The sequence below is a fragment of the Anolis sagrei genome, chromosome 2 (assembly GCF_037176765.1).
Source record: "Anolis sagrei isolate rAnoSag1 chromosome 2, rAnoSag1.mat, whole genome shotgun sequence".
Classification (NCBI taxonomy): domain Eukaryota; kingdom Metazoa; phylum Chordata; class Lepidosauria; order Squamata; family Dactyloidae; genus Anolis; species Anolis sagrei.
The window spans coordinates 300,930,176-300,957,654 of record NC_090022.1 but is presented as its reverse complement, the minus strand read 5'-3'; the positions used below and the strand labels follow the sequence as shown (position 1 = coordinate 300,957,654).

Here is a 27,479-nt window from a genome sequence, read left to right as displayed (position 1 = left end):
CTGCAACGCACTCTACGTGGGGTTGCCCTTGAAGACTCAACTGGTCCAGCGAGTGGCAGCCAGATTGATCACCGGAGCGTCATACAGGGAGCACACCACCCCCCTGCTGTGTCAGCTCCACTGGCTACTGGTTCAGTTCCGAGCACAATTCAAGGTGCTGGTTTTGACCTACAAAACCCTATATGGTTCCAGTCCAGCGTATCTGTCCGAACGCATCTCCCTCTACGTCCCACCCCGGAGTTTGAGATCATCTGGGGAGGCCCTGCTCTCGACCCCACCGCTATCACAAGTGAGGTTGGTGGGGACGAGGAGCAGGGCCTTCTCAGTGGTGGCCCCTCATCTGTGGAACTCACTCCCGGGGAAAATTAGGTCATTAACATCCTTCCTCTCCTTCAGGAGGAAAGTAAAGACGTGGTTGTGGGACCAGGCCTTTGGGCAATCTGACAACTAGATAAGGACAATCAGACGGATAGGACTGACAGGACTGACAAAGTGAAATTGGACTATGAGATGGTGAACGCTGACCATTTAATTAGGTGTAAGTGGTTTTTATTGGTTTTATTGGTTTTATTGTTGTAATGCAGAAACTGTTGCTAATTGTTAATTGCTGCTATGTTGTTTTATACTACTGTTATGTGATGCCGGCATCGAATTCTGCCTTTGTAAGCCGCCCTCTGGGGTGAGAAGGGCGGGGTAGAAGCAACCGAAATAAATAAATAAATAACACTGAAAATCTTAAAACATAATACACAACATTAAGTGACCAATTACATTACATAAAATTACATAAAAGCCGTTCGCCAGGATAAAATTGTGTCCAACTCAGTCTGTATGTCCAGTCCATATATTGTGATTAGTACCATTAGTCGATTGCCGGTCTCAGACACTAGCTTCCTAAAGGTCAGGAGGGAAGGGGGCAGATCTAATTTCATTTGGGAGGGAATTCCATAGCTGAGGGGCCACCACCGAAAAGGCCCTGTATCGTCCCCACCAGACGCGCCTGCGAAGATGGCAGGACCGAGAGGAGGGCCTGTCCAGACGATCTTAACGCTCTTGATGGTTCATAGGGGAGAGTACGTTCGGACAGGTAAACTGGGCCGGAACCATAATAAGAAGAATAAACTTTATTTACACCCCACCACCATCTCCCTCCAGCTTCTTTGTTGAGTTCCAGGGCCAGAGAAGCAGATGGCGGAAACAGAAGAACGACCTGCCTCAGGGGAGCGTGCTTGCTCCATCCATGTTCAACATTTACACAAATGACCAACCACTGCCAGGAGGGACAGAGAGTTTCATCTATGCTGATGATCGTGCCATTACCGCTCAAGCAGGGAGCTTTGAGGTGGTAGAACAGAAGCTTTCCGAAGCTCTAGGTGCTCTTACTGCCTACTACAGGGAAAACCAACTGATCCCTAATCCATCTAAAACACAGACATGTGCCTTTTACCTTAAGAACAGACAAGCATCCCAAACTCTGAGGATTACCTGGGAAGGGATCCCACTGGAGCATTGCAGCACACCCAAATACCTGGGAGTCACTCTGGACCATGCTCTTACCTACAAGAAGCACTGCCTGAATATCAAGCAAAAAGTGGGTGCTAAAACCAACATCATACGAAAGCTGACTGGCACAACCTGGGGATCACAACCAGACACAGTGAAGACATCTGCCCTTGCGCTATGCTACTCTGCTGCTGAGTACACATGCCCAGTGTGGAATACATCTCACCACGCTAAAACAGTGGATGTGGCTCTTAATGAGACATGCCGCATTATCACAGGGTGTCTGCGCCCTACACCACTGGAGAAATTACACTGTTTAGCCGGTATTGCACCACCTGACATCCGCCGGGAAGTAGCAGGCAATAGTGAAAGGACCAAGGCAGAGACATCTCCAGCTCATCCCCTGTTTGGGTATCAGCCAGCACGTCGACGACTTAAATCAAGACATAGTTTTCTTAGATTTACAGAAACACTCGCTGGAACACCTCAGCAAGCAAGAGTCCAAAAGTGGCAGGCTCAAACCCAAAAGTGGCAGGCTCAAACCCAGGCTCAATCCGTGGGTGATACCAGATGAGAGACTCCCCCCTGGGCACACAGGACTGGGCAACTTGGAAGGTGCTGAACAGACTGCGCTCTGGCCCCACGAGATGCAGAGCCAATCTTAAGAAAAGGGGCCACAAAGTGGAATCCACGACATGCGAGTGTGGAGAAGAGCAAACCACTGACCACCTGCTGCAATGCATCCTGAGCCCTGACACATGCACAAGGGAGGACTTTTTTGTGGCAACACCAGAGGCACTCCAAGGGGCCAGATACTGGTCAAAGGACATTTAATCAACTACCAAGTTTGCAAAATTTGTGGGTTTTCCTTATCTGTTAGTTCTGTTAGAAATGTAATACAATGGTATGGTTGCTGATGACAGGATAAATAAAACCATCTCCCTCGAAGGGATTCAGGGCGGCTCACAAAAGCACTCGAAGGTGCCACACATAGAATAGAAATGCATAGCATAAAGTTCAAAACACCTGGAGGGAGGAGGGCCCAAGATTGCCCATGACTGCGACCTAGTGGGGATGGATGAGCAGCCTTCAAAATGGGCCAAAACTAACAAAATGAAGTTCAACAGTGACAAATGTAAGATACTCCACTTTGGCAGAAAAAATGAAATGCAAAGATACAGAATGGGGGACAAGGCCTGGCTCGAGAGCAGTACGTGTGAAAAAGATCTTGAAGTCCTCGTGGACAACAAGTTAAACATGAGCCAGGAATGTGATGTGGCGGCAAAAAAAGCCAATGGGATTTTGGCCTGCATCAAGAGGAGCATAGTGTCTAGATCTAAGGAAGTAATGCTACCCCTCTATTCTGCTTTGGTTAGACCACACCTGGAATATTGTGTCCAATTCTGGGCACCACAATTCAAGAGAGATATTGACAAGCTGGAATGTGTCCAGAGGAGGGCGACTAAAATGATCAAGGGTCTGGAGAACAAGCCCTATGAGGAGCGGCTTAAGGAGCTGGGCATGTTTAGCCTGAAGAAGAGAAGGCTGAGGGGAGATATGATGAGAGCCATGTATCAATATGTGAGAGGAAGCCACAGGGAGGAGGAGGGAGCAAGCTTGTTTTCTGCTTCCCTGGAGACTAGGACGCAATGGAGCCATGGCTTCAAACTACAAGAGAGGAGATTCCATCTGAACATGAGGAAGAACTTCCTGACTATGAGAGCCGTTCAGCAGTGGAACTCTCTGCCCCGGAGTGTGGTGGAGGCTCCTTCTTTGGAAGCTTTTAAGCAGAGGCTGGATGGCCATCTGTCAGGGGTGATTTGAATGCAATATTCCTGCTTCTTGGCAGAATGGGGTTGGACTGGATGGCCCATGAGGTCTCTTCCAACTCTTGATTCTATGATTCTATGAAAAGTTGCTTCTTCTATGCTTATACATGGATATATCTTCTCTCTTGCTTCTTCCTCTTGAAAGCGTACATGGATATCTGTTCTCGCTCTCAGTCTTTTCCTTCCTTCCTTCCATTCTAGGAAAGATCCTACAAACAAACCACCGTGGTGGAGCAAGTGGCTGTCCATTTCTCCCTTTGTGGGAACTTGGTCTTCAGAGATTCGGACGAGGGTCGGAGGCAGAGCGTGAGGCAGAGCCTGGGGGCCGGTAAGGGGAGCCATGCTCTTGGGGTGCGTGCACTAGGGATGCATGCGCTGGGGCTACCAGCTGGGAAAGAAACACCTCTCTCCTCCCAATGGGATTTTGGCCTGCATCAATAGGAGCCTAGTGTCTAGATCTAGGGAAGTCATGCTCCCCATGCTCTATTCCGCTTTGGTTAGACCACACATGGAATATTGTGTCCAATTCTGGGCACCACAATTCAAGAGAGATATTGACAAGCTGGAATGTGTCCAGAGGAGGGCGACTAAAATGATCAAGGGTCTGGAGAACAAGCCCTATGAGGAGCGGCTTAGGGAACTGGGCATGTTTAGCCTGAAGAAGAGAAGGCTGAGAGGGGATATGATAGCCATGGATAAATATGTGAGAGGAAGCCACAGGGAGGAGTGGGGAGCAAGCTTGTTTTCTGCTTCCCTGGAGACTAGGACGCAATGGAGCAATGGCTTCAAACTACAAGAGAGGAGATTCCATCTGAACATGAGGAAGAACTTCCTGACTGTGAGAGCCGTTCAGCAGTGGAACTCTCTGCCCCGGAGTGTGGTGGAGGCTCCTTCTTTGGAAGCTTTTAAACAGAGGCTGGATAGCCATCTGTCAGGGGCGCTTTGAATGCAATATTTCTGCTATTGTTGAAGGCTTTCATGGCTGGAATCACTGGGTTGTTGTAGGTTTTTTCAGGCTATATGGCCATGTTCTAGTGGCATTCTCTCCTGACGTTTCGCCTGCATCTATGGCAAGCATCCTCAGACGTAGTGAGGTCTGGATGGCCATCTGTCAGGGGTGATTTGAATGCAATATTCCTGTTTCTTGGCAGAATGGGGTTGGACTGGATGGCCCAAGAGGTCTCTTCCAACTCTTTGATTCTTTGATTCTTTGATTCCTTTATTGCTGGGAATGCTACTGGAGAGCTAGTTGCTTATTTGTGTTAGAGGGAAAAGTCGAGGCGGGGTTTACATCATGGCTCTGTTTGAATATTTAAATCCTTTTAGGTAAAGGTAAAGGTTTTCCTCTGACATTAAGTCCGGTCGTATCCAACTCTGGGGGTTGGTGCTCATCTCCATTTCGAAGACAAAGAGCTGGCGTTGTCCGTAGACACCTCCAAGGTCATGTGGCCGGCATGACTGCATTATTATTATTATTATTATTTCATGCATTTCTACCCCTTTTTTGTAGTTTGAAGCCATTGTTCCGAGTTGGTAGGGATGAGAGAGAGGGCCTTCTCGTTAGTGGCTCCCCATCTCTGGAATTCCCTTCCTAGAGAAAGAAAAAGGGAGGAAAAATGAGGAAAGAGGTAGAAAAGGAAGAAAGGAAGGAGAGAAGGAAAGAAAAAAAGAGAAGGAAGGAAGGGAGGGAGGGAGGGAGGGAGGAAGGAAGGAAGGAAGGAAGGAAGGAAGGAAGGAAGGAAGGAAGGAAGGAGGGGGACTCAGGCTGGCCTCACACATGCATCATGTGATGCTATCAGCACATAAACAATAAAGATTACTGTCCTGGTACGACTGTACCAGGAGCTCCAATATTATTTGCTTTGTATTAAATGTTTGTTTGCAGTCCAAGGTTTCAGGGACTCTGCAGATAGGTGGCTTCTTTTGGTTGCAGTCATAGGGCAAGTCACCTATCCATCATCGTTAAATTTTGGTTCTGCCCCTTGCTCGGGGCAATTGGGAAGGGAGCCATTTTTTAGTCAGTATCAGTAAGCAAAGCTAATGTACAGGACGTGTGCAAGCTTCCCCTGTACAAAAGCTTCAACCCTTAAGACTTTCTCGGGGAAAACAGTCTTAAGAGCATCCAAGACCTTGTGGGCCATCCAGTTGAACCCCTTTCTGCCAAGAAGCAGAAATTGCATTCAAAGCACCCCCGGCAGATGGCCATCCAGACTCTGTTTAAAACCCTCCCTAGAAGGAGCCTTCACCACACTCCGAGGCAGAGAGTTCCACTGCCAAACAGCTCTCACGATCAATAAGTTATTTTTCATGTTCAAATGGAATCTCTTTTCGTATAGTTTGAAGCCATTGTTCCGAGTTGGTGGGGACGAGAGAGAGGGCCTTCTCAGTAGTGGCTCCCCAGCTCTGAAATTCCCTATCTAAAGAAATTAGACTTGCCCCTCTCTTCAAGCCTTTCAGATGAGTTTAGAAACATAGCTATTCTGACAGTCCATGTGTAATTCTGCCCAGCTTGATGACTCGATTGTGCCACTTATTCTTTTTGCATTTTAGGATTTTTATAATTCTTATATTTTTAATGGGATTTTGCATCTATTGTTGCTTTTCTACCTATGTTATCTATATAAATAAAAATGTAGTGTTTGTTTGTGGGATTAACAGAACTCAAAAACCACTGGACGAATTGACACCAAATTTGGACACAAGACACCTAACAATCCAATGTACATCCTTCACTCAAAAAATTGATTTTGTCATTTGGGAGTTGTAGTTGCTGGGATTTATAGTTCACCTACAATCAAAGAGCATTCTGAACTCCACCAACGATGGAATTGAACCAAACTTGGCACACAGTTCTCCCATGACCGACAGAAAATACTGGAAGGGTTTGGTGGGTAATGTCCTTTGGTTTTGGAGTTGTAGTTCACCTACATCCAGAGATCATTGTGGACTCAAACAATGATGGATCTGGACCAAACTTGGCATGAATACTCAATATGCCCAAATGTGAACACTGGAGGAGGTTGGGGAAAATAGAATCTTGATATTTGGGAGTTGTAGTTGCTGGGATTTATAGTTCACCTACAATCACAGAGCATTCTGAACCTCACCAATGATTGAACTGAACCAAACTTGGCACACAGTTCTCCCATGACCAACAGAAAATACTGGAAGGGTTTGGTGGGCAGTGTCCTTTGGTTTTGGAGTTGTAGTTCACCTACATCCAGAGATCATTGTGGACTCAAACAATGATGGATCTGGACCAAACTCTACACGAATACTCAATATGCCCAAATGTGAACACTGGTGGAGTTTGGGGAAAATAGAATCTTGATATTCCGAGCACAATTCAAAGTGCTGGTTTTGACCTACAAAACCCTATACGGCTCCGGCCCAGCGTATCTGTCCGAACGCATCTCCCTCTACGTACCGCCTCAGAGTTTAAGATCTTCTGGGGAGGCCCTGCTCTCGGCCCCGCCTCTATCACAAGTGAGATTGGTGGGGACGAGGAGCAGAGCCTTCTCAGTGGTGGCCCCTCACCTGTGGAATTCGCTCCCCGGGGAAATTAGATCATCGACATCCCTCCTCTCTTTTAGAAGGAAATTAAAAACATGGATTTGGGACCAGGCTTTTGGGTAACTTGGCAGATAGATAAAGGATAAGGACGACTAGAGTTGATAGGAACTGACAGTGTGGCAGGAATTCATGGATTCTGAGCTGACGCACATTGAACATAAGATTGCTCTTATTGATTGTGATGTACAATGGATTGTTTTTAATTGTTTTAATTGTTTTAATTGCTGGTTATATATGTTTATTTTTACTGTTTGTGTAGGCCTCAAATTGTGCCTTTTGTAAGCCGCCCTGAGTCCCCCCTCGGGGGTTGAGAAGGGCGGGGTAGAAATACGCGAAATAAATAATAAATAAATATTTGGGAGTTGTAGTTGCAGGGATTTATAGTTCACCTACAATCACAGAGCATTCTGAACCCCACCAACGATAGAATTGGACCAAACCACCCAACCAGAACCCCCATGTGGGCCACAGCAACGCGTGGCAGGGGACGGCTAGTATATTTTATATTTGTGTACTTGTATGCTGTGTTACTTACTTCTTACTTACTTAGGCGATCCCTCGTTGGACGAGTAAGATGGTCTTCCTTGATTACTATTTTTGTGGGTTTGTAGGTGGCTGTGGAGCCCTATTATTGACCCGCATCTTCTCCCACAGTGAAGGCATTGGTTTCCAGGTGGAAGGCGGTCCCGGTCGGGGTTGGCTTGACGCGCCTTCCTCCTGGCACGTTTCTCTCTTTCACCCTCTACTCATGCCTCCTCCAATTCTGCAGCACTGCTGGTCACAGCTGACCTCCAGCTGGAGCGCTCAAGGGCCAGGGATTCCCAGTTCTCAGTGTCTATGCCAGAGTTTTTAAGGTTGGCTTTGAGCCCATCTTCAAATCTCTTTTCCTGTCCACCAACATTCCGTTTTCCGTTCTTAAGTTCAGAGTAGAGCAACTGCTTTGGGAGACGGTGGTCGGGCATCCGGACAACATGGCCGGTCCAGCGGAGTTGATGGCGGAGGACCATCGCTATGCTGTGTATTGTGGTTTAGATGCGGCACTTGTAGTGCTTCTGTGAGCTGCTCCAAGTCACCCTGGGGAGATGGTGGCGGGGTACAAATAAAGATTATTGCATTTATAGGACGAAAGAGGGAAAGCTATGTTCTGATACAGTGGGAGTTGAAGAGTTTGATGCACCCCCCACCCCCAAAATAAAGAATCTGGTGCCTTGGGCTCATTAGGTCTGCCTTTGGTTTGCAGCCATTGCTCCTGTTGCCTCTGTTGTGCTGGACCTGGAGGCCTTGGATGCAGAACTGAAGGAGGACGAGGAAGGAGAAGGGGAAGGGGAAGGGGAGACGGGAGAAGCCGCAGAAGGAGAAGAAGGAGAGAAGGGGGACCAGCAGGTAAGGCCTCCTCTCATGGAGACATCCAAGCAGCTGCTCACTTGGGTTGCTAGGTATTTTTAATGCTATTTTTTCCCCAAAGGTGAAGAAAAGAACATTTTAGAAAGGCAATGCAAAGAAAGCAGATTTACATAGTACATCACGCTAAGACTACTACATCTTGTAAAACTAAATCTGGAACAAGCACACCAGCCTAACACAAATGTCCACAAACTAAACACCTAACTGCAGAAACTACTCTGCAGAACTCTAACTCATTGTCTGTTGGTTTTTACCCCTCACTCTCTTAGATAATCTATATAAATAAAAATATAATATTCTGGTTTTTTGTAGGTTTTTCCGGGCTATATGGCCATGTTCTGGAGGCAATTTTTCTCCTGACGTTTTGCCTGCATCTATGACAAGCATCCTCAGAGGTAGTGAGGTCTGTTGGAAGTAGGAAAAAGGGGTTTATATATCTATGGAATGACCAGGGTGGGACAAAGGACTCTTGTCTGCTGGGGATAGCTGTGAATGTTTCAACTGATCGCCTTGATTAGCATTCAATAGCTTGGAAGTGCCTGGGGGGAATCTTTTGTTGAGAGTGATTTTATGTGCCTGTTTGTTTCCCCTCTGTTGTTTTGCTGTTGTAATTTTTGAGTTTTTTAATACTGGTAGCCAGATTTTGTTCATTTTCATGGTTTCTTCCTTTCTGTTGAAATTGTCCACATGCTTGTGGATTTCAATGGCTTCTCTGTGTAGTCTGACATGGTGGTTGTGAAAGTGGTCCAGCACTTCTGTGTTCTCAAATAATCTGCTGTGTCCAGGTTGGTTCATCAGGTGCTCTGCTATGGCTGATTTCTCTGGTTGGAGTAGTCTGCAGTGCCTTTCATGTTCCTTGATGCGTGTCTGGGCGCTGCGTTTGGTGGTCCCTGTGTAGACTTGTCCACAGCTGCATGGTACATGGTTAATCCCACATAATATTCGTATGTGGGATTAACAGAACTCAAAAACCACTTGGCAAATCGACACCAAATTTGGACAGCATACATCTAACAACCAAATATATGTCCTTCATTCAAAAAAAATATTGATTTTTGTCTTTTGGGAGTTGTAGTTGCTGGGATCTATAGTTCACCCACAATCAAATAGCATGATAGAATTGCACCAAGCAGCGCACACAGGACTCCCATGACCAACAGAAAACTCTAGAAGGGTTTGGTGGGCATTGACCTTGAGTTTGGATGTTGTAGTACACCTACATCCAGAGAGCAGTGTGGACTCAAACAATGATGGATCTGGACTAAACTCTACACAAGTACTCAATATGCCCAAATGTGAACACTGGTAGAGTTTGGGGAAAATAGAATCTTGACATTTGGGAGTTGTAGTTGCAGGGATTTATAGTTCACCTACAATCGCAGAGCATTCTGAACCCCACCAACGATAGAATTGGGCCAAACCTTCCACACAGAACTCCCATGTGGGACACAGCAACGCATGGCAGGGGACAGCTAGTAGATTAGATAAAGATAGTAGGTAGACAGATCAATCAGGAGGATTGCTGGGAGTTACAGTCCAAGAATAGGTAGAGAAGGAAGAAAGGAGAGAAAGAAAAAAGGAGGGGAAGGAAGGAAGGAGGTAGAGAAGAAAGGAAGAAAGGAAGGAATGTAGCCAGAAGAGGGGGATGGAACAATAGAGTGATATACACAGAGATTTGGTGTGTAACCCCCAGTACTGTCTTCCTATTGCCTATAGTAAGACGGAAATAAAGCTGTATCCAAGGATTTGCCTATGTGAGTGTGCTTTTATTCCAAGAGCTTCCGACAAAGAGTTAGCTCAGTCTCATCAACATTGAAATTTCATGACAGTCTTGTTTCCAAGTGTTCTTAGTTTCATGTTCCAAGTTTTGCCAGGCTCCTGATCTGTGTATTGGATTTTCATGCTCCCTTGTTCTATGGATTTTATACCTTCAGATCTTGTGTTTTACCTTTGTGCCTTGAAGCTCATGGACTGTCTTTCTTGAACATTTTTACTGCTTTGTTTACATATATTCTTCTGTAAACTACTTGCTAATTATACCAAGCTGGTGTGGAGTTTAAGGACAGAGGTGTTCCTGCTCTGAGTTGTGCTGGTACGGCTGTACCAAAAGGTCCAACTTCCTTTTCTTTCTTTGAGGGTTTGCATGTATTCCAAAGTTCCATGCATTTTGCAATAAGGTGGCTTCCCTTGGTTTGCAATTATAGTGCCAATGACCCATCAATCATTGTTAAGTTTTGGTTCCGCCCCTTTCCCCAGGGCTCTGGGAGGAGAGGGAGCCATTTTAGGTCAGTCTTGCATTGGAAAGCTTAGCTACACGACGTGGATTAGCTCCACCTGTAGAGAAGCTTCGTTTCTCACAGCATCCGGGGGAAATTCCGGGGGAAAACAATTCCAAAGGACTCCAGCTGGAGAATCTACAAAGCCTTGAGTGGTAGGTCTACTCGGGACCCAAGAAGCAGTTTGGAGCCGGGAGTAGAGCCCACACCAGCAAAGTTTAGAAAGTAGATTGCCCAAGGAGGGGTTAAACTGTTTCTTTCCTCTTAAAGAAAAGAAACAGTTCATGAAGCCAGTTGCCTGTCCCTTTTGGACAAGATTAAGAAAGCCACCAGTTGATTCAAAGCCTTGAAGCATTTGTTTAATTAGTTGAAGATCTAAGAAGTATTTGATTGTTTGTTGAAGATTTAAGCAATAATAAAGGACTTTGTTAAACCTTTCAAGCTTCTAAAAACTGTATAGGAAAATCCTTAGGGCCTCTCACTTGAGGCACCCCGGCTTCCCACTGGGCACAAAGAGCACATCCTGTTCAAAAGACAACTGCTATAGGCCCAGTGCGTGACAGCACAGGAGTACAACAATGATGTGGTTGGTATTCCATTGGGCCTTAAGAGGATTACGCTTGTTACTGTCTTACCATTTATTTATTTCTTTATGAAACAAACCCCTTTTGAAAATATTTTCCACTAAAATGTCTCCAAGTGTTCAGGAGGTTCCTGAAAGAACAGCAAAGGTTACTTCCAAATCAGGAAGGCTTTTATATTGAAGTTCGGTAACGGAGACACAAACATCTATGTGTAAATGCACACTCTCTCTCTCTCCTTTTCACAGCAGTTTTCTTTATGCAGGTCTCTTCTCTCTAGCACGCAGACAAACACCATCCAGGAGGACCATCAATCAGCACATGGCGTCTGCCCTGCTTTTATACACATCCACATGATGCCGTGATACATTCATGGCTTCATCATTCACCACCTGATGCAAGCACACATTTCTGGTTCATCGGACACTTGCTTTGTCACCCTGACTCAGCCATTGATCACCTGGATATGCCTCCATAATTTATCGAATCTCAACAATAGCTGTGTTAGTCTGTTGGAACAGAAAATAATCAAGAGTTTTGTGGTGTGTTAAAGACCAACAGGGTGTTGTGGCATCATGTAGCTTCAGTGTTGTATCTCAGAATAAGATTCACCTTACTCTCAACCAACACCAACCACAGTTGTGAGGTAAATAGTTTATTGTAAGATTTCAAAGCAAAAGGCAGTTCATAAGCAGTAAGAAGATCAACAGAGCAGGTTACAAACAGTCCTTACAACTAATCCAAAAGTCCATACAGACAAGGCAGGAGACATGAAGCACAGGTTCAGTGCAAAGGCCAAGAAACAGCATGAAGGAGCCTTCCCAAGAAGTCTTCCCAAAACCAGGAGCTTTAGTGAGCAAAAAGCAATGTTGAAACTGACACCAAGAAATCCCCAAAGCAGAGCCTATATTCACTAAACATCAAAACAAATCAGCTTTCCCACAGAACTGATGATCTCAACACTTGGCCGCAATCCTTGGGCTACGTCTCAACACCTGGCCACCTTGACCCTGGTTCTCAGCGTCTGTGTTATCATCTGCATTCCTTTCCTGTGAGAACCACGGCCTCCCTACAGACTCAGGCTGTGACTGAGAAAACTGAAATCCAACATCTGCACTCCCATCCCCATCATGCTGGTGAACCACAACATTCAGGGACTCTCTGCCTTTATTTGGAGCAGCAGAGATTTTTTCTTCAAGGGGGAAAACACCCAGCAATTTTCAGATCTATAATGTTGAGATTCATTTGTGAACTTTGCTAGAAAAATGGCATTGCCATTTGGGTTTTCTAGAGGTATTGTTCAGGGATGTTAAGATGAAAGCATAGTGCTTGGAATGCTTTTGTCAACATAATGTGCTCCAGTTCTTCCCCATTAGGCTTATTAGGGTCCTGTTCCCTGAACCAAGTATTCTTTATGGCTGGCCCCCAAGTGCCCAATAGCCCATTGCACTCCAGAGCTGGATCCCCTCTGACTTTAAACACAGTCGAGTAAAAATAGCAAGCAGTTTATTGAAGGTACTAAAAGCCAAAGCAATAAAAAGTAATCCACAGTAAAAAGTAAATCCAATTGATTAGGAAGTAACAGGAACAATTAGTCCAAAGAAAAATAGTCCAAAGAAATCCATGAAACTAGAGGCTTCATTTCAAAGGCAAAACAACAGCAAAGGCACTTAAAACAGGAATCAAGCAAGACAAAGATCCAGAAACTTGGCATGAAGAACTTATCATGAATCCAACGTTGCTTCATCTGAAGCTAGATTCGGTACTTGACACTTATAACCCAAACAGCCAAGAACGGATTTTTCCTTAATTTTGGTTTCACTTCTTGCTTCTGCTCTAATCTAGCTGAGTGCCTTAATTTCTGATTTGTTTGTCTTTGCTGGCTAACAGCACTTCTTGGTTCAAGGCTTCATTAAAATCTGCACCTGGGGATAACTGATCAGGGTACTGCAGTGCAATGCCTTTCCCAGGCTCAAGACCTTGATGATCCCTTTGTAGCAATACAGGCCTCTCTAAGCCATCAACTGAACTGCACTCAGGCCCCACATCTCTAAAACCAGGCCCAGGAAATGGACCATCATCCCCATTCCCTTCAGGAACATCTTCATGGACAGCAACCCCATTCCCATCAGAGAAATCATTTTGAACATGAATAACATTGTCATTCCCATCATCCAAAGCAACCTGATCATTAGACACAACCTGTTGCAACTCAGAGTAGGCTTCACCTTGCTCCCAAACACCACCACACCAGAGCTGTAGAGTTTTTAGTTTATTGAGGAGAAATCCAAGTCAAAACATAGAGTAAGCAATGCAAAGTTCCAAAGACAAAGGTTAAATGCAAAACACAGTTCCAAAGGTCCTTAGGTAAGAACATAAAACAGTGTGTTGAGAAGAAATGAAGGAAGAGTTTTGAGGAGGACAGATTGGTCCCTGATATATGATTATGAAAAGAAAGCTGAAAAAACAATGGGATGAGAATAGATATTAAGGTGAAGAAATATCTTGAAAAGATCCTGAGGTTGGAGTGGAAGTCATTTTAGAATAGTTTGAGTAGTTGTATTGTATGTATTAGATGGTAGTTAGATATGGTGGGTTTCTGTGTTTTTTTTTTGTGTGTACCTCTCCTTTTCCTACTGTTCTATCTTCTTGTTTTTTGTTCCCCCTCTTTCCATGTGTGGATTGTGAAAAACTTAATAAAAATCATTTCAAAAAAAAAAAAAAGAACATAAAACAGTGGTTCTCAACCTGGGGTCTCCAGATGTTTTTGGCCTTCAACTCCCAGAGATCCTAACAGCTGGTAAACTGGCTGGGATTTCTGGGAGTTGTAGGCCAAAAACATCTGGGGACCCAAGGTTGAGAACCACTGACATAAAACATAATCCTTTAAGCAATGGTCAAACAAGAGTCCATGGTAAAAGCAGAGAAACCCAAGTCCCAAGAATCACGATTCAGGAAGCCCAAAGCGAGCTGCTTTAGAGCCAAGGTTATTCCATAGAAGCTTTCATGCTAAAAGCCACGTTCCTTCCCCTTGTTAACTAGAAGCCTAAATAACGTTTGCCAAGAAAACATTACGCTCTTGCCACTGACCTGGCTTCTTTCTTGCTGGCTAGCCGCGAACTCCACCTGACCCGCCAATCTAAACGTTCCTGTCTGCTCATTAAATCACTATCAAAGCTGCTCTCTTCTCTATCCGTATCAGCATGAGATGGCTGATCAAGTGAAGGCCTCTGCACCTAGTCATTATCTACTTCGCTGACATTCTTTTCCCATGAGAACTGACTTGTAGACTCCTCTGGGGCAGTATCTGCAAGAGGCCCAGAAATCTGAATCCCATCATCCCCTTCATCAGGGAACATTTCAGGCTCACAAGAAGGTTCAATTTCAGGCTCAGAATCAAGCTGAGCCACAAAACAACCACAGGCTGAGCAGGCTGATATACAACACAGCCATTCCAAGAAATGTGTCCCTTGCCAGCCGTAGCTCACTGTGTGTTTTTTCCCCTTCTTCAGGCTGCAGCCCCAGAAGAGGAAGAAGAGCACATCCGTCCCCGGCCAGTGGGAGAGCGGAAGCTCACCAACCAGTTCAACTTCAGCGAGAGAGCCTCACAGACCTACAACAACCCTGTGAGGGTAAGTGTGCTTCTGGGCTGGGCATCTCTTAGGTATGTCAAAGGCCACGGTCCTGAGGATTTGGCTTTACTGCATTAGATAAAGAGAAGTTTTTTTCCTTGCTGTCAAATCCTTCAATATCTTTTGAGCACCTGCAGATCTTCTTCTGCACTCACCCCTTGATCTTCCCTCAAAACTATTTCAGTGTGGTTGCCCTAGATCTGTGTTCCTTGGAATCAGTCTATAGAAAGAAATGGTGGCATTAACAAATGCTCGGGGAATAATAATAATAATAATAATAATAATAATAATAATAATAATAATAATCTCATGGCTGTGGCTCACAAATGGAACTCTGAAAAAGGAGACAAAGGAGGGCCTGATTGTGGCAGCCCAAGAACAAGCCATTAGAACCAAGGCCATCCAAGCCAGAATTGAAAAGTTAACAGATCCCAAATGTAGACTCTGCAAGGAAGCAGATGAAACAATAGATCATATCCTCAGCTGCTGCAAGAAGATCGCGCAGACAGACTCCAAGCAGAGGCACAACACCGTTACTCAGATGATGCATTGGAACTTGTTCCATAAACACCATCTGCCTGCGACAAGGAACTGGTGGGATCACAAGCCGGAAAAAGTTACAGAGAATGAACACGCCAAACTCCTCTGGGACTTCCGGATTCAGACAGACAGAGTTTTGGAACACAACACTCCTAACCTCACAATCGTGTTAAAAAACAAAGTATGGATCGTCAATGTCGCAATCCCAGGTGACAGCAGGATTGAAGAGAAACAACTGGAAAAGCTGACACGATATGAGGATTTAATCTTTTGTTGAGAGGTGATTCGATCTCCCAGATTGTTTCCTCTCTGTTGTTTTGCTTTTGTAATTTTAGAGATTTTTAATACTGGTAGCCAGATTTTGTTCATTTTCATGGTTTACTCCTTTCTGTTGAAATTGTCCACGTGCTTGTGGATTTCAATGGCTTCTCTGTGCAGTCTGACATGGTGGTTGTGAGAGTGGTCCAGCCTTTATGTGTTCTCAAATAATATGCTGTGTCCAGGCTGGTTCATCAGGTGCTCTGCTATGGCTGACTTCTCTGGCTGAAGGAGTCTGCAGTGCCTTTCATGAACATTTCATTTCCCCTAATCTGCTCATTGTCCTAAGCGGCCAGGAACAGATTTCATTTCAGCCTTGACTTTGTTATCAATCTTTCTCTCAACCTGGCAGAACGCCCGAGAGATTGAATTGTTTGCCTGTACTGATTAAAAACCTGCCTTCTATCTACTGGCTCATTAATTTCTGCAGCTGGCCCAGGTGCCGAGCTATTCTCAGGCTCAAAGTCATGGGAATTCTCTGGTAGTAATTCAGACCATTACTCTGCCTATCTACCTGTCCCTCTTCCAGGGACCATACCATCATCCCCAAACCCTTGAGGAACATTCTCATCATAAAAGACTTTGAACAGGGATCCCATTGTCATTCTCTGCATCAATAGCAACCTCATCAATAGAAACATTGATGACAATGTTTCTATTGAACAAGCCACGAGAGTCAAGACGAAGATCCACCCAGAGGGAAAGTGTTCTTGCCAGACATCAAGGGAACCACTGACCGCAGAGGGAAGCTGATGAGGAAACACAGCATGCAAACTATCTACAGACCCACCAAGGAAATCCAACAAATGCTTTGTTCAGCAAAGGACAAGAGGAGTCCTCTCACCTCTGCAGGAGTCTAACGTACACCATGCAGCTGTGGACAAGTCTACATAGGGACCACCAAACGCAGCAGCATTGCCCAACACACGAATCAAGGAACATGAAAGGCACTGCAGACTACTCCAACCAGAGAAGTCAGCCATAGCAGAGCACCTGAGGAACCAGCCTGGACACAGCATATTATTTGAGAACCAAGAAATGCTGGGCCACTCTCACAACCACCATGTCAGACTACACAGAGAAGCCATTGAAATCCACAAGCATGTGGAGAATCTCAACAGAAAGGAGGAAACCATGAAAATGAACACAATCTGGTTACCAGTATTAAAAACTCTAAAATTGGAACAGCACAACAACAGAGAAGAAACAAACAAGGACACCTAATCACCTCTCAACAAAAGTTTGCTGCAGGCACAGTCAGGCCATTGTATGCTAATCAAGGTGGTCAGTTGAAACATTCCCACCTAGCTCCAGCAGACAAGAGTTCTTTGTCCCACCCTGGTCATTCCACAGATATATAAACCAATTTTCCTAGTTCCAACAGACCGCACTACCTCTGAGGATGCTTGCCATAGATGCAGGCGAAACGTCAGGAGAGAATGCCTCTAGACCATGGCCATATAGCCTGAAAAAACCCTACAACAACTCAATAGAAACATCATTATGTACAGGAACCTCTTTGTCATTCCCAACATCCCGAGTACCCTGATCATTAGACACAATCACAGGCTGAACCCTGGTCTCCAGAGTCAAAGAACAAAACATTTTGAGCACTAGGCTGGCTCACTTCATATTGTCTAGGAGCGTTTCCAAAAGAGAGCAACGTAGTTCAAATTGTGCTGGAAGATTTGATGAGAGAAATGCGAATTGTCGAAGGCTTTCACAGCCGCAGTCACTGGGGTGTTGTTGTGTGGTTTCCGGACTTTATGGCCAAAGTGCTCTAGCACCATTTTCTCCTGACGTTTTGGCGGCATGCTTTGAAGATGCAGGCGAAATGTCAGGAGGAAATGGTCACAGAGAGTTTCTGTGTGCCAAGAAGCATATCTCATTCCTAACTGGGGCAGAGCATTATACTCCAGAAGGCAGGGCACAGACTGTACTTATGAGGACTTTGATTTGTAACCCAGCTGCATTGTATTCGTGCCTATTTAAAAGTAAGCCTCAATCCATCACTTTTTCAGGCACATAAAGCACTGCTCGAGTCTGTAGACGTTGACTCAGAGTCACAGGAGCCAAAGAAGGAGACTCCGCAAACCTATTGCTTGCATTGACATGAAAAGTATTGTCTTCACAAATGGTACTTGTACTGCTGGAAAAAAATAGAGATTAATAATAAAAAAAGAGAAAAAAAGTATTCTCCGTTATGCCCCTCCCCCCACGGCCCTCCAAACTTTGAATGAGCTCACCTTTCCCCGACAATTAGCACCTGCTCCATGAGAGAACCTCAATTGGCCACCATATTAACTGTGCTCTGTTGACTATGTTTTCTTCCAGGATCGGGCCTGTCAGATGGAGCCTCCGCCTCGAGCCACCTTCTCTGACACCGCCAACCAGGTAAATGCTCCACCTGATAAGCCACATGCATTAACACTGAGCAGGCTCAGGTGGCCCAGGTGTTGTTGCTACTAGAATAATAGAATCATAGAATGAAAGAGTTGGAAGAGACCTCATGGGCCATCCAGTCCAACCCCATTCTGCCAAGAAGCAGGAATATTGCATTCAAACCACCCCTGACAGATGGCCATCCAGCCTCTGTTTAAAAGCTTCCAAAGATGGAGTCTCCACCACACTCCGGGGCAGAGAGTTCCACTGCTGAACGGCTCTCACAGTCAGGAAGGTCTTCCTCATGTTCAGGTGGAATCTCCTCTCTTGTAGTTTGAAGCCATTGTTCCCTTGCGTCCTAGTCTCCAGGGAAGCAGAAAACAAGCTTGCTCCCTCCTCCTCCCTGTGGCTTCCTCTCACATATTTATACATGGCTATCATATCCCCTCTCAGCCTTCTCTTCTTCAGGCTAAACATGAAGTTTACAATGGCTTTATTAAGTACCAGGGAAGCTCAGAACCTTTTCTGTTACAGCTACCACAAGTTAATTGAGTATGTTATCTGCTTTGGCATAAAACAAGGCACTAGGTTTGCAAGCTTTGAGGCTTGATGGCTTGTTTTGAGCTGAAGAAGTCTTTAGCTGTTGCTGGTAGAGGTTATGCAGAGTTCTGAAACTGAAAGTTTGGAGTGCCAGAGATGAGCACCACCCCACAGAGTCGGAGATGAAAGGGGAAGCCTTTATCTTTTTCTGTGTTGGGACTCAGCCTGTGCTTGAGCCTGTGAATGTGTTTCAGTCTCCTGATGTTTCTGTGTCTGATGTGGGTAATGAGGGGGGAAATCAGTCCCCTGTTGCTTCTGATGTGGGGGATGCTGGGACCGACTCTGAGGTGCAAGATGCAGACACTTTGGTCAAGGAGTTTCATGCAGACACTGACAGAGAGGCTTCGGTGCAAAGAGCAGATTCTCATGAGAATGTTTCTGTCAGACCTTGGGAGAAAGGTTACTCCCTCCGCCTGTGAGCTCTCCAGATTCTAGTTTGGAAAACAGTCTGACACCTGGTCAAGTTAATGAGGAGCTAGATAAGCAGAGTCGGTGGCTGGATATTAGCCAGAATCGACAAGAGGCCCAATGTTTACGTAGATCCAAAATAATTCGTCAATTAAAGTCAAAGATGGGGGAAAAACGAAACCAGTTTTTGGGATTTAAGGTTTGCCTGTAGAAAATTCTTGTCAGATCAGGCATCGTTTGGAAACCAAGTTATTGTGCCATGGAAGCCTTGTTCAAGGGATCTTTTTAGGTTTTTAAATGCTGTATGTTATTATTGTTATTGTTTATTGCTTTTGTGTATTTTTGTTTTGAGTTTATTTTTTATTTATTTTATTTTTTAACTGTTTGTATTGATTATTTGTTATTGCCTTTGTTTATTGATGTGCTGTGGGCTTGGCCTCATGTAAGCCGCACTGAGTCCCTGGGGGAGATGGTAGCGGGGTACAAATAAAGTTATTATTATTATTATTATTATTATTATTATTATTATTATTATTATTTTGTTTCTGTGGAGTTTTTTAGCCTTTTGGGTTGTCTTTGCATCCTGCTTGATTCCTGTCTGGATTAATGCTGTCTTGGATTGCCTGTATTTCTTGTGTGGACATTGCTTTGGGTAACGACTGTTTATGGACTAATACTTTTTGGAACCTTCTGATTTTCTTACAAGCATTTATTTCTTTTGGCTATTTACTAAGATTTAATAAAAGAAGATTTGATTCTTCACTCTTCGTGTGGTGTGCTTTAAGTCAGAGGGTTTCTTCTGAACCTGGAGTGAAACAATCTGTGTGTTTTCATTTCTAGACACAGAATGTTTGCCTTTGTGTCTGTATATGCTGGAATTTACCCTGAGTCCCCTTATTATTATTAACTTCGGCCCCTCCAGGCGTTTTGGACTTCAACTCCCACAATTCCTAACAGTCAGTAGGCTGTTAGGAATTGTGGGAGTTGAAGTCCAAAACACCTGGAGGGCCCAGGTTTGCTCATGCTTGCCTTTGTAATAATATCTTCTGGAGTTGTCATCATCTTTTGTGTTTTGTTTTTTGTCTATTTTCCTGGAGTTTTTCCAACCAAGATTGAGTGGCTCGTCACTAGTGTACATGAATTGGAACTAAGGACGGGCGTCACCAGCCTTTATCATTGCCTTGCTTTCAAGTCCAATTTTCTTGCAACTCCTATTCAGGTTTACCTGCTCTTGTTCTCTCCTGTTAGTGGGAAATCTACGACGCCTATTTGGAGGAACTCCAGAAGCTGGAGAAGTCGAAGGAGAAAGAGAAGCAAAGGGCCCCCATGACAAAGAAGGAGGACCTGATGCGGGGAAGGAAGCTGACTTCGCTGGATTCTCAGGTGGTTCTTGTTGTTGTTGTTGTTGTTGTTGTTGTTGTTGATTCTGTTGCTGCTGTTATGTTTATTACGTTTATTATACCTAGAATCATAGAATCAAAGAGTTGGAAGAGACCTGGTGGGCCATCCAGTCCAACCCCATTCTGCCAAGAAGCAGGAATATTGCATTCAAATCACCCCTGACAGATGGCCATCCAGCCTCTGTTTAAAAGCTTCCAAAGAAGGAGCCTCCATCACACACTGGGGCAGAGAGTTCCACTGCTGAACAGCTCTCACAGTCAGGAAGTTCTTCTTCATGTTCAGATGGAATCTCCTCTCTTGTAGTTTGAAGCCATTGTTCCCTTGCGTCCTAGTCTCCAGGGAAGCAGAAAACAAGCTTGCTCCCTCCTCCCTGTGGCTTCCTCTCAAATATTTATACATGGCTATCATATCTCCTCTCAGCCTTCTTCAGGCTAAACATGCCCAGCTCCTTAAGCTGCTCCGCATAGGGCTTGTTCTCCAGACCCTTGATCATTTTAGTTGCCCTCCTCTGGACACATTCCAGCTTGTCAATATCTCTCTTCAATTGTGTTGCCCAGAATTGAACACAATATTCCAGGTGTGGTCTAACCATAGAGGGGTAGCATGACTTCCCTAGATCTAGGCACTATGCTCCTATTGATGCAGGCCAAAATCCCATTGGCTTTTTTTGCCGCCACATCACATTGTTGGCTCATGTTTAACTTGTTGTCCACGAGGACTCCAAGATCTTTTTCACACGTACTGCTCTCGAGCCAGGCATCGTTCCCCATTCTGTATCTTTGCATTTCGTTTTTCCTGCCAAAGTGGAGTATCTTGCATTTGTCCCTGTTGAACTTCATTTTGTTAGTTTTGGCCCTTCATCTCTCTAATCTGTCCAGATCGTTTTGAATCCTGCTCCTGTCCTCTGGAGTCTTGGCTCTCCCTCCCAATTTGGTGTCGTCTGCAAACTTGATGATCCTGCCTTCTAGCCCTTCATCCAAGTCATTAATAAAAATCTTGAACAGGACCGGGCCCAGGGGGGAACCCTCCTGATGGCACTCCACTCGTCACTTCTTTCCAGGATGAAGAGGAAGCCTTGGGGAGAAGCACCCTCTGGGTTCGTCCATGTAACCAATTCCAGATCCACCTCACCTCAATTATATCAGCTCTGCAACTGGTGACCTGTTGGAGGCTTCAGAAACAACCTTTAGTACCAAAGTTTAAGACAATGTTGGCTTTGGAATCATTTGCAAATTGACATCTTGGCTCTTGTCAAAATAACCCCCAAAATCAGCCTCCTCTTTGGGATGTCTTGGCTGTATCCTGTCCTTTTGTGGCTAATGTGAGCTCTTTCCACACCGGCCTCCCAGAAATCCCAGCTTTGGGGATACTATTTATCTCAGTAGTTTGTTCATTTCGGGGTAATTAAAAACCAATGAAATGAAAATTATATGTTGCCGAGAGAGCCAGATAAACATGTGCTTTTGCTGAGAAAACGGATATAATGTTTGTCCCAGAAACATTTGTTTTCCCGGCTCCGGACCATTACGCACTCCTAACGGATGCTGCCATTAATGTTATTGCCGTTGTATAAAATAATGTGGCTAGACATCCCCAGAAGGAAGGAATCAGTCTGCCGTTAAGCCACTCCTTGCACAGAGAGCCTGCGAGTCAGCAAGCTTGGCTGGGAAAATCAATCCCAAATGGATCTTAAAAGGAGATGAATGGCCTCCTTCTATCCCTCTGGAGATTCATTTCAGGAAGAGACGGAATAAGTCACACCTGGAAAGAGGGGCGCTCAGGCGTCTCAGATGGAGAGCTTCTCCTCCTTGGAGGCCTCCTGCTTGGCTTAAGACTTCAACTTGCTTTCATTTCATTTCATTTCATTCAATTTTATTGGCTTGCAGTGGCTGGGAGTTCCTTTGCAGGATCGGGGCCTTTGACAACCCAGCCAGGCAGAAGGAGCAGGGCAGCCAGCGCCATTTCATAGAAAAAGTAGTTGATTTTTCCAAAAGAGCAATAGAGTGTAGTAATTATAAAAATTCACACCGGAGGAACAAATTATATATCATATTAGGTTCTTGTGGGTTTTTTCGGGCTATAGAGCCATGTTCTAGAGGCATTTCTCCTGACGTTTCGCCTGCATCTATGGCAAGCATCCTCAGAGGTAGACCTCTACCTCTGAGGATGCTTGCCATAGATGCAGGCGAAACGTCAGGAGAAATGCCTCTAGAACATGGCTCTATAGCCCGAAAAAACCCACAAGAACCTAGTGATTCCAGCCATGAAAGCCTTCAACAATATATATCATATTTGTTGGAAATAGCAACCTTGGTGATAGTATGATATCTGGGTCCAGAAGCTTTGAGTGTTATACACATTCCGCAACGGTGGTTGTGAATAAGGGAAGGGGAGACTGGCACACTGAGGGTGGGAATATACTTTGTAGTTTGGTGGAAGGATAGAAAGGAGGGGAGGGTTAGGATAAGGTTTAGGGTAAGGTTTAGGGTTTGGGGTAGGGTTAGGATTAGGGTTAGGGGTTAAGCTTAGGTTTAGGGTAAGGTTTAGGGTTTGGGTTAGGGCCATGATGGTGAACCTAAGACACGCGTGTCAGCACTGACACACATGGCTATTTTTGATGACACGCGGCCACGTGCGGCCGCATACAGAGAAGTACACTTTATAAGAGCCAATCTAATTCCATCCTTAAATTTGTAAAAGACTCTACAAATTTAACATCTGCACGTTTGAGCATTGTTCACTCCATAACTCAGCATGGAATATACATTTTTTTGTATTTAAACTATAAATATTGCAAAATTACGTTTATTTTTTTCTCGAAGTTGACACCCTACCCAAGTTATGCTCAGGTTTTTGGCCAATTTTGACACACCAAGCTCAAAAGTTTACCCATCACGGGGTTAGGGTTATGGTTTATTTATTTATTTACTTTACTTGTATACCGCAGTTTCTCAGCCCGACAGGAGACTCAACGCGGTTTACAGCAAGGGTAAAAAGTCAATCAAATGATATACAATTTAAAAACCATTAAAAGCATAGTATACAAAATAATGACACATCAATAACAGCAGAATAACATCTCGTAACTAGAATCGTGATCCAATTCGTCGTCCATAATTCCGTTCCTGTGTTCATCATATTCTTTGCACTGTTTATCCGAATGCCCGTTCAAACAGCCAAGTTTTTAATTTTCTTCGAAACACCATTAGCGAAGGGGCTGATCTAACCTCTGTGGGAAGGGTTAGACTTAGGGTTAGGGTAAAGTTTAGGGTTAGGGTTCGGGTGAGGGTTTTGTTGCACCTCAGAATAGATTCACCTTGCTGAAATCACCAAAACTGCACACCGACTGAAGTCTTTGTAGTTTATTAAAAAGTAAAAGATAAAAAGTTTATAAAAGCAAGTAATGTTCCAAAAGATCAATAAAACACTGTAAAGCACTGTAAAGCAGGATTCCAAGAGGCACCAACGAAGCAAAGTCCCATGAGAATATGACAAAATCCCGAGACCATGGACACAAGAACTACAAGATAATCCAGGCAAACGAGCCCAAGCTGCTTGATTGAGCGCAAAGTTGCTCTGACAAAGGTTTGTTTTCAAACACACTGCTTAATACCCTTTGCAATACATGAAAGCATTCCTTTGGCCTCAGACCTCCTTCCTGTTAGCTATTCTCACACTCCTTCAAATTCTGAATTCCAAACGGTCAGCCCGATCTAACATTCCCGTTTCCTCAAGGTCAGGCTGCTCGTTAGTGTCAGCCTGGTTGCCTTCCTGCTTACAATCAGGCTGAGAACTGTCCTCCTTTTCTGAGTCAATTTGCACCTGGCTAGTTTCAGTATCAGAAACATCATTCCCTGCTGTGGGAAACTGAACTTGCACACCCTGTTCCTCATTGTCTACAGCAGGAACATTTTGAACCTGATGGTGAACCTGAATCCTATTGTCCTTGTCAGAGTCATTCTGAGACCCCCATCTGAGTCACAACACTATCAGTCTGTGTCTGTGGTTCCAGCTGAGTCACAACAGGTTTTACGATTACAGAACTCTTACATTCCTTCTATAATATCTGTGTTCCATTCTGTGTTGCGCAAACAGCAATCCCGAAGGAGCTCAGAGCTTCCGGGCCCAACTTTCATACTATTATTGCAACCTTCTTCAAGCCTCCACTAGTAATTTGTTTGCATATGATTCTGATTTGCTTACTGTATGATAGATGCATGTTTTGGCATGCAGCTTTCCCTTTACTCTATGTTTCCTGAGAGGTTGTGGATGGGGCTTCAGACCACATTATCAGATCTGAGACTGCTCAGAGCTCAGACTCTATTTTAGAGGACAGACTCCGTTAGGGAATGTAAAAATGTTTCCTATTTGATTGTAAGAAAGATGCCTTGTGTTATCTGCACAGAGAAACTGCTTCAAATCCTATCTGTAACTGGATTTGGCAAGTTATGTACCTATATGCTGAATACATGAAGGTTGCCACCCGATACCCCGATCAGCCCCATGACTGACCTGGAGGACCTCTGTCTTGTCTGGATTAAGCTTCAACTTGTTAGCTCTCATCCAGTCCATCACAGCTGTCAGACACTGTTTTAGAGTCGGGGAGGCTTCCTTGAAGTTTAGTGGAAAGGAGTACGTAGTAGAATCATAGAATCATAGAGTTGGAAGAGACCTCATGGGCCATCCAGTCCAACCCCATTCTGCCAAGAAGCGGGAATATTGCATTCAAAGCACCCCTGACAGATGGCCATCCAGCCTCTTTTTAAAAGCTTCCAAAGAAGGAGCCTCCACCACACTCCAGGGCAGAAAGTTCCACTGCTGAACGGCCTTCACAGTCAGGAAGTTCTTCCTCATGTTCAGATGGAATCTCTTGTAGTTTGAAGCCATTGTTCCGCATCCTAGTCTCCAAGGAAGCAGAAAACAAGCTTGCTCCCTCATCCTCCCTGTGGCTTCCTCTCACATATTTATACATGGCTATCATATCTCCTCTCAACCTTCTCCAGGCTAAACATGCCCAGCTCCCCAAGCCGCTCCTCATAGGGCTTGTTCTCCAGACCCTTGATCATTTTAGTCGCCCTCCTCGGGACACATTCCAGCTTAGAGTCAATTGTGGTGCCCAGAATTGGACACAATATTCCAGGTGTGGTCTAACCAAAGCAGAATACAGGGGTAGCATTACTTCCCTAGATCTAGACACTATGCTCCTATTGATGCAGGCCAAAATCCTATTGCATACAGATGGCACCGGACTCCAAAACTCTGTATTTACATTTTGTCGGTTTTAAGATTATAAGTGAGCAGCTTTGAGTCTTTGTCTTGAGAAAAGAGTGGTGTATACATGATGATGATGATGATGATGATTATTATTATTATTATTATTATTATATGTACACATGATTATGGGCACACATGATGATGGTGAAGGTGATGACTCCATAGAGCTGACTTCCCTAACAAATTGTTTCTAAGGATGTCTCCTGTCATCTCTGCTCAGGGGCAAATTTTCAGAAGGAAGACAGCAAGGCTGTCCTCACAACCTCTGAGGATGCTTGCCATAGATGCAGGCAAAACGTCAGGAGAGAATGCCTCTAGAACATGGCCATATAGCCAGAAAAAACCAACAACAACCCAGTGATTCCAGCTATGAAAGCCTTTGACAATACAAGGCTGTCCTTTTGCAAATATTCAAGGTTAACCTGCAAATGCACTCTCTTAATACACCATCCAAAAATTCCTTTCCTTTAAAATAAAAAGACATTAGTTTTGTTATAGCTTGTTTGTTTTAAGCCTCATGGAAACTATGGCCTTGGGTTTTGTGCCTTCGCGGTTCCTACATGTTTTAATTGTTCTGCTTAATTCTTCAGAGCATCCCTTCCTCATTCTCCATCACTGCTGGCTCGCCTTAATGGGATCAGCATGTGCCGTTGCAGAGTGCATATTGCGGCCTCACATGGCTGAGCATCCTTTAATGGGAAGATGTCCCTGCATGCAGGAAGAAGGCTAGATTAGAGCCAATTTTTCCCCAAGCCACTGTTCTTCATGGGAGCGTTGTCTTCTGTTCTTGTTGGAAGAGAGCCTACTCCTGCAGCCTCACATGAGGCACCAACCTTTGCTGTCCAGAGGAATAGAATAGATATGTTGTCAAAGGCTTTCATGGCCAGAATCCCTGGGTTGCTGTGAGTTGTAACATCAGGAGTCAATGCTCCTGGAACATGGCCATACAGCCCCAAAATCTCACAACAACCCAGAATAGAATAACTTTATTGTCATTATATACTGTACAATGAAATAAAATGCCATCCCCAATCACATTATATATGTACAAACTAGCTGTCCCCTACCACACGTTGCTGTGGCCCATATGGGGGTTCTCTGTGGGAAGTTTGGCCCAATTCTATCGTTGGTAGAGTTCAGAATGCTCTTTGGTTGTAGGTGAACTATAAATCCCAGCAACTACAACTCCCAAATGTCAAGATTCTATTTTCCCCAAACTCCACCAGTGTTCACATTTGGGCATATTGAGTATTCTTGTAGGGTTTGGTCCAGATCCATCATTGTTTGAGTGCACAGTGATCTCTGGATGTAGGTGAACTACAACTCCAAAACCAAAGGACACTGCCCACCAAACCCTTCCAGTATTTTCCGTTGGTCATGGGAGAACTGTGTGCCAAGTTTGGTTCAATTCCATCATTGGTGGGGTTCAGAATGCTCTTTGATTGTAGGTGAACTATAAATCCCAGCAACTACAACTCCCAAATGTCAAGATTCTATTTTCCCCAAACACCACCAATGTTCACATTTTGGCATATTGAGTATTCGTGTAGAGTTTGGTCCAGATCCTTCATTGTTTGAGTGCAGAGTGATCTCTGGATGTAGGTGAACTACAACTCCAAAGCCAAAGGACACTGCCCACCAAACCCTTCCAGTATTTTCTGTTGGTCATGGGAGAACTGTGTGCCAAGTTTGGTTCTATTCCATCATTGGTGGAGTTGAGAATGCTCTTTGAATTTAGGTGAATTATAAATCCCAGCA

The 27,479-nt window shown here is 44.6% G+C and overlaps 1 protein-coding gene across 1 annotated transcript in view; it reads left to right on the top strand.

Annotated features, from left to right (window-relative positions):
- Positions 1-27,479, top strand: part of DNAI1 (dynein axonemal intermediate chain 1) — a 186,220-nt gene that overhangs the window by 19,581 nt on the left and 139,160 nt on the right. Inside the window, exons 5-9 of the mRNA XM_060761145.2 lie at positions 3,534-3,660; positions 8,146-8,288; positions 14,679-14,798; positions 17,991-18,050; positions 20,295-20,429. Coding sequence (XP_060617128.2) covers positions 3,534-3,660; positions 8,146-8,288; positions 14,679-14,798; positions 17,991-18,050; positions 20,295-20,429 — 585 coding nt within the window. The remainder of the gene's footprint in view (positions 1-3,533; positions 3,661-8,145; positions 8,289-14,678; positions 14,799-17,990; positions 18,051-20,294; positions 20,430-27,479) is intronic.